At 37.2% G+C, this 7,713-nt stretch overlaps 1 protein-coding gene across 1 annotated transcript in view; it reads right to left on the minus strand.

Moving 5' to 3' along the window:
- Nucleotides 1–767: 767 nt before the first annotated feature.
- The window catches only part of SAAL1 (serum amyloid A-like 1), a 27,470-nt gene continuing 20,524 nt past the window's right edge, over nucleotides 768–7,713 (minus strand). The window contains exons 10-12 of the mRNA XM_008589618.1: nucleotides 4,292–4,485; nucleotides 1,592–1,684; nucleotides 768–916 (exon numbers count right to left, since the gene is read on the minus strand). Coding sequence (XP_008587840.1) covers nucleotides 824–916; nucleotides 1,592–1,684; nucleotides 4,292–4,485 — 380 coding nt within the window. The 3' untranslated portion in view covers nucleotides 768–823. The remainder of the gene's footprint in view (nucleotides 917–1,591; nucleotides 1,685–4,291; nucleotides 4,486–7,713) is intronic.

The raw sequence follows: 7,713 nt of genomic DNA on the forward strand, positions 1-7,713 counted from the left end.
CAGATAGTCATCCAACAAGGTTCTAGCCAGCGAGGGCTGTGCTTTCCAAATAAAAAGGTAAAGACTTGCTAGGAGAAATGCCCCTTGCCTCTTTCTCCTTTTTCCTCCCTGAGTGTGGATGAAAAGCCCAGAGATGGCACACGTCTCTACAGATAGTCATCCAACAAGGTTCTAGCCAGCGAGGGCTGTGCTTTCCAAATAAAAACGTAAAGACTTGCTAGGAGAAACGCCCCTTGCCTCTTTCTCCTTTTTCCTCCCTGAGTGTGGATGAAAAGCCCAGAGATGGCACAGCCCCCTTAACCACAGACAATAAACATGAACACAATGGTCCACATGGCAGATCACACAGAAAGATGAAAGGAGCCATCTTATCATGTCTGGACTGCCCACCCTGGACTTCTTATTGCCTGAGATACATGAAAGCCATCATCAGCTCAAGCTACTGTAAGAGAGTTTTCTGTTACTACAGCTGAATACACTTGTAGTGGATACAAAGACAAAATTCTCACATAAAAATCAAATTAACCTACCCCTCAAATATCCTAAAAAGAACCTCAATGGTTTTATTTTTGCTTTCTTCAACTAAAAATGATAAGTACCATATAACCAATATAAAAATGGCAGGGGGGAGGGGTGATAGTGGTGAAATTTTAATGCCAAATAAAAACGAGATAAGGCTGGGGGAGGAAGAAAGGCATGAGTGTAATACAAGACAATTATGGCCTAATATGGGCTTTATCTAATATTTCCTACGTGTCAATTTTAACTATTAGTAATGAAAATAAAGTTTATTTGTTGTACAGAAGAAAGTTCAATTCAGTTTTTAAGTCGGACCCTTCAAACTTGGGAAGCTTTCCTCCAGGTCATCAGCAAGGGCCTTATCAACCTCCTGCAGGATTTTTAAAAAGTCTTCCACCTATGAGGCAAATGAAAGAATCAAACATAGTGGAGGAAAAGGTGATACTAATTGCTGACTTTGCAAATGTCGAAACAAACTTGTGGTTTCTAAATAGCCCAATGCAAAAGAAACACTGACAGACCCCAAGATGACAATAGCAGTACTTCCTGAATAGTCCTCTAAAACATCAAGGAAATGACTAACCCTTACCATTTTGTTTTCCTCCTGAGCTAGTACTTATCCTCCCCTGCTGCTTCCCCTTTAGGATCCATTACTGGCATTTCATTACTATCCTCCTTGCTAACATGTCCTCTCACTCCCACATCCCATATTTTGTTTTCCTAAAAAAGTTTCTATTTTGAAATTCCCTCTAATGGTAGCAAATGTGATGTCATTTGAAGAAGCATAAAAACCTACTGACTATTCCTAAGAATCCTACTTTTGCTTAATATGTATGCTGTCTACTTCATAACAGAAAGGGTACTATAAATTCAGTGCTGATTCCTTCCTCTTAGAACTGTTACTCAGGCCAGTACTATGAATTACCTAGCAGTCATCTTTCCAACAAAGGCATTAAATTGTGTGAATTATATGCACTATCTTTTTTGACAATGACCTCAATAGTCAAGTGCTTACTTGAAAACACTTTATTTAGTAACCCTGTGAAACTCTGCTACCTATACCCATACTCACCACAGGGCTATAGAAAGGAAGAAGGTTTTGAAATGCAGATGAACACTTCTGTTTGCTGAACTGGCCCTCCTTTAGTCCCTGAGCCACGGTCTCCTAAAACAACAAGAAGATTTGATGTCAAAAAAGGAAACTTCCTGAATCTATACCTGGTGAATAAATGCAAATTAGTATATACAATTCCCTACTGGTCCTACAGGCATTTCTAATGTCCCAAACTGAACCCACCACCATCAAGGAGACTTACATAACCCCAACATGTTCTCCACTTAGTCCTTATTTTAGTGAAGGGCACCGCCACCCACTCTGCTGCACAAACCACAACCTTGGGGCACAGTCAAGACCTTTCCTTCTCACCTTCTGCTGACTCCTCCCCTCAAGTGTTCAATTCTACTCTACTAAATCTCTCTCTCATCCGCACTTCTCCTTTCCATTCAAACTTCCATTGTTTAGGTTCTCATTATTTTTAAGATTATTCTCGAATATTATCAACCACAAGAGCCTGCTGGTTGGTCTCTTGGCCTCCAGACTCATCTGTCTGTAATTCTTCTCTATTGCTTCTGGAGTAATCTAAATTGATCATATCACTGATACTTAAAAGAAAAAATCCTTAGTAGTGCCTCAGTTTCCTCAAGATTAAGTCCAAATTCCCTAAGTATGGCATATAAGAATTTTCATGACATATCCCTGGTTTATTCCCAGCCCGCTTTCCTTCCATATTCCTGCCAATTAAAAATTAAGAAACATCTGTGTCCCTCTTTCCAAAAAAATAAAAGCAACAGTAAAGAATGGGAAAAAATACCTGCAATGAATAGGCAAAATATATATTATCCAAGGAGCTCATACAAATAATCAAAATGGATAAATTTATAAAGCAAGAAACACAAATATATACAAATACATGAAAAGATGTTCAACCTCATTAATAATAAAAAATGCAAATCAAAATAAGGCACAATTTATTACCCATTTAACTTTACTTGATATAAAAATTATAGTACACAATAATAAGGGTCAAGTAAAATCAACATTTTCAAATCAACAGCATTTTGGCAATATGTAGCCATTATGCTTCAGTCATCTTCACATTTATAATGTTGAACCCAGTAATCTAACTTCTAAAAACATATGCTAAGGTAATACCCCAAATCTGGAAAATACAAATATGGAAAATAACAATTCACCAAAATAATAGAAATATTTCTGAGGAATATTCTTCCTGAAAAAAATTCAGTGGGTATGAATATATTCTTCACAGTTATATCCATAAATATATTTTCTAAATATATGGATAGAAAGAATATGCATGAAGGAAGAATATGCTGATAATCACTGGACACACTCAGGAAGAATATTCCTTAAAATGAGTTTGCAGTAAATTTTGAAAAGTGATTACTTGGCAAATTGTGTATTAAAAAAACTGGCTCTCAGTAAGATGTCTTTCAGTGAATCCATCTGGAGTCAAGAAAAATGCATATATAATATAGTGTTATAGTGGAAAGGGCAGTCTATAAAAACTGTACATACTGGGTTAAAGTATGTGAAAGATGCACTCATACATATATACACATAAACGTACTGATATATTTGGTATACATACACATACACACACACACCCCAAACCACATCAGTTCGTGGCTTAAGATTATAAAGTTGAGGTTATACATAAGATTTTTCTTCCTTAGATATACAAATGGCCAACAAACACATGAAAAAAAATGCGCTCAACGTCACTTAGCATCAGGGAAATCAAATCCACACTGAGATATCATCTCACCCCAGTTAGACTGGCTGTTATCAAAAAGAGTGGCTATTATCAAAGACTGTCTGTTATCAAAAGAGAATAACAAACGCTGGTGAGGATGGGGAGAAAGGGGAACCCTCCTACATTGTTGCTGGGACTGTAAATTGGTGTAGCCATTATGGAAAACGATGTGGAGGTTCCTCAAACAACTAAAGATAGAACTGCTGTATGATCCATCAATTCCACTGCTAGGTATATACCCAAAGGAATGGAAATCATCATGTCAAAGGGATACCGTCACTCCCATGTTTATCACGGCTCTATTTACAATAGCCACAGGCTGGGACCAACTCAAATGTCCACCACTGGACGACTAGATAGGGCAAACGTATATATTTACATGATGGAATTCTACTTTGCCATAAAAAGAATGAAATACTGTCATTCATAGCAACATGGATGACTTATATGTTAAGTGAAAATAAGCCAGGCACAGAAAGAGAAATACCGCATGCCCTTGGTCATAAGTGGGAGCTGAAAAAATAAACAAATAAATAAAAAAGAATGAAAGAAACAACAATCACAATAACATGGTGAACTTTCAAGAGAACATAACTGAGGTTACCAGAGGTGAGGGGAATGTGGGAGTAAGGGAGGAATTGGTAAGGGGCCACGAAAAATGATTACATTGTATAATGTTGAATATACTAGTTATGCTGATTTGAGCATCACATATTGCACATAGGTATTGATATTCAATTCTGTAGCCCATAGATATGTACAATCAACTATGTTTCAATTAAAAAATTTTTTATAAAAAAGATTTTTCTTCCTTTATTTTCCCAAATCTACATAATATACTACTTTTATATTCAAAATAATAGCAAAGTAATAATCTACGAGCATTACGCAATTCATACTTTTTTTTGCTGAGAAAACCATCAATACTTCTTTCCTACCTTTGTTAATGCCTGAAAAATATTAGAGAGAAATTCACATGAAATATCCTTTAAGATTTTCAAATGTAAATCATCTTGTGTTAAATCAGAGTTTTTATGTTCTTCTGCATTAGACTCTGCAGAGTTCTCTGCTTTCTTCTGACAATGTTCCATATTTTGTAAGACCCGAATCAGGCTGTCAATTAGAGGAAGATCTATGTATAAACAAATCAAGAGGCACAGAATCAGCCAGTTAAGTTTGGTTTCTCATTCATTCATTCATTCATACATATTGAACTAGTGCTAGACATCATATTTTAGTGGTAAATAAGACCGTCAAGGTGGCAGCCTTCAAGAGGATTACATTTTTATACTTTCAAATAAGTAAAATAGACCATTTCATTTTTTGGTAAGTTCTATGAAGGAAACAAAGAGAAATATAATAAAGCAGCCCAGTAGGGGAGGATCTCTGAAGAGGTGACACTGAGTTGAGAACTAAAGGTAAGAAGCATCAGCAATAGAGAACAACACAGGAAAACATTTCAGCCAGAGGGGATAACTGCAAAGACCCCAAAAGGAAATATCATGGAAAGTCTGAAAAACAAAAAGGAGGCAGTGTGGCTCCAGCCTAGTGAGCCAGGGGAGGAGTGGCGCAAGGTGAGTTTAGAGTGAGGCAAGAGCCCTATCACACAGGGCTTTGGAGGACACCGTGAGAAAATAATCTTAATGTCAAACATTATCATAAAAATCTTAAAGCTTTTAAATGTTATATTTTATTACGTTAAACAAAAAACCATTCAGTATGATTTCTTAAAAGACTGAACGATCATTTTAATTAGCCTATATAATAAAAACAGAACATAAAAATAAAAGTTAGACTGAAAATGTATATTATAGCATGGAATTGCTAAAAGATATCTCACTCTGATTTGACCACTGATTCTGACTTTACCATTTCTGCTTAATAATTACAAATCAAGGAAAAAGGAGTTTTCTGTAGCACTGAATCAAGTATATTGTTTTAAAAAAATCTAACTTCACATCCAAATTTAAGTCATTTATAGTACATGGAAACAAAATATTTAAAAAATTAGCAACCTGGGAAACCTTCTTATCCTTTATTTCTCAACTCAGTGTCACCCATTCAGAGCACTTCCCCTGCCCAGCTGCATTATTACATTCCCCTTGGATTTATCTCCACTCTCTCATACTATCACCAACTTGACTCAAAGGCCCAACTCTTTACTTAATAATTTCTCTGAAGGTTACATCCATCCATACGAACCTCTCTAGTCTTTCTCAACTCTAGCCCTAATTCTATAAAGCCCTTATTCAAAGCTTAGGGCAGGGTGAAGGGAAGAAGGTTAAGAAGAGGCTTGGAGTTGAAGGAGCATCTCTACATTTCCTGCCCCCAATCATAAAAATCATACATAAAGTTTTGGTGCTAGGGGAGAATAAAGAACACCTAGTCCCACATCATCAACAAAAATGTATTCCTAGTATTACAAATAAAAAGCTCTCTACATGATTTCAACAGAAAAATTATACACAGCCATGCGTCGAGTAACAACAGGATTACTTTTTGAGGAAATGTGTCATTAGGTGATTTCATCTTGTACAAAAAGAAAGAGTACTTACACAAATATAGATGCTACAGCCTACTACACACCTAGGCTATATGGTACAGCTTATTGCTCTGACCACTGTCATATATGCAGTACATCATTGACCTAAATGTCATTATGCAGCATATGACTGTATATACAGCAAGGTTGGAAAGAATAATGGGGTTCAAAGTCAGCATATCTCCTCTTTTCCTTTCAGAAAACACCCCAAAGAAACAAAGAAAATAGGCAACAGAAATAAACTCCAGCTTAGATAAAACTAGGAGGCAGCTGAAATTTCAAACATAAGCTGTAAAAACTGGCAAAAATAGTGAAAAGCAAGCAGGAGGTACAGGAAGAAGTGGCGAGAGGATGCCTAAGGCTGCAGATCTCAGAAAGGGCCAGAAAAGTCTACTCTTCTAAGGTAAAGCACATACTCGGAGGTGCAAATCTAGACTCCACTGTTTGCAATATTAGGAATGGAGTGTCCAAGATGGCAGCTGGTGCTTATGTGCCGTTTCTGCGAAGCAGAGAAAGAAAGGTTGAATGAGTAATCCCAGACAAGCCATATTTGCAAAAAGCAAATGGCAAGAGGAAAGATGAAACTTTACCATAGCTATCTCTAGGAAAAAACCTGAAAACTCATACATACAACTCCTGTTAACCTAGAACACAGACTTAGCCCTTTTCCTGCATGAACCTCCTGCAAACAGCTAGTCCAGGAAAATCTCAACTCATTCAAAGATGAGTAAGCAATAAGAAAGCAGCATAGGAGCAAAACAAAGACACTACAAGAAAAAATAAAGGAACAGGAAAAACAAATGGCAGATGAACACTTATCAAAAAAGTTGACATGACACTTAAAAATACTGAATCAAGCACAAAGCAGAGATACAAGAGTTCAGAGTAAGAAATGAAAAATAATAGGAGAGGAAACCTGAGTTCACGGAGCTCAAGGAAGAAGTTAAAAGAAGAAATGAAAGCCATTACATAAATGAGGACAAAACTGGCAGCAGCACAGAGAACAGACACTGCTGAAAACACAATAAGAGACATGGAGGTCAGAAAGAAAAAAGCAAAACAAACAGAATAAGAATAAAGAGATGTTTTTTTGTTTATTTGTTTGGAGAAAACAAGTTATGGAAGACAGGGAAGGAGATCCCATGTAAACATAATTATAACCCTCAAAGAAACCCAAAATGATGGAACAAAAAAAATATTGAAAGATGTAATTCAGGAACAACATCCCCTAAGACTTGAATTTGTGGGTTAAAAGTACTAGGAAAAAGTGATCAGGAAAAGGCAACACTGAGACATGTCCTTCTCAAATTATTAAATTTTAAGATTTTTGAAAAAAAAAAAAAAAAGAATTTGGGGGGAAGTTATAATTAAAAAGGTAACTACTAGACCAAAAATACAGATAATTACAAAGGTAACTACTAAACCAAAAATACAGACCTTCCTAAATGTTAGAACTACACACAAAAAGCAAATAAACCGGGCCGGCCATGGCTCACTCGGTAGAGTGCGGTGCTAATAACACCAAGGCCCCGGGTTCGGATCCCACATAGGGATGGCCGGTTCGCTCACTGGCTGAGCGTGGTGCTGACAACACCAAGTCAAGGGTTAAGATCCCCTTTCCAGGGGCCAGCCCGGTGGCGCACTGGATAGTGCGCCGCTTGGGAAGCGCGGCGGCGCTCCCGTCCGAGGGTTCGGATCCCATATACAGATCGCCGGTTCGCTCACTGGCTGAGCGTGGTGCTGACACCACCAAGTCAAGGGTTGAGATCCCCTTTCCGGTCATCTTTAAAAAAAAAAAAAAAAAAAAAACAAAAAAAC

This window comes from Galeopterus variegatus, unplaced genomic scaffold (genome assembly GCF_000696425.1).
Source record: "Galeopterus variegatus unplaced genomic scaffold, G_variegatus-3.0.2 Scaffold5556, whole genome shotgun sequence".
Taxonomy (NCBI): domain Eukaryota; kingdom Metazoa; phylum Chordata; class Mammalia; order Dermoptera; family Cynocephalidae; genus Galeopterus; species Galeopterus variegatus.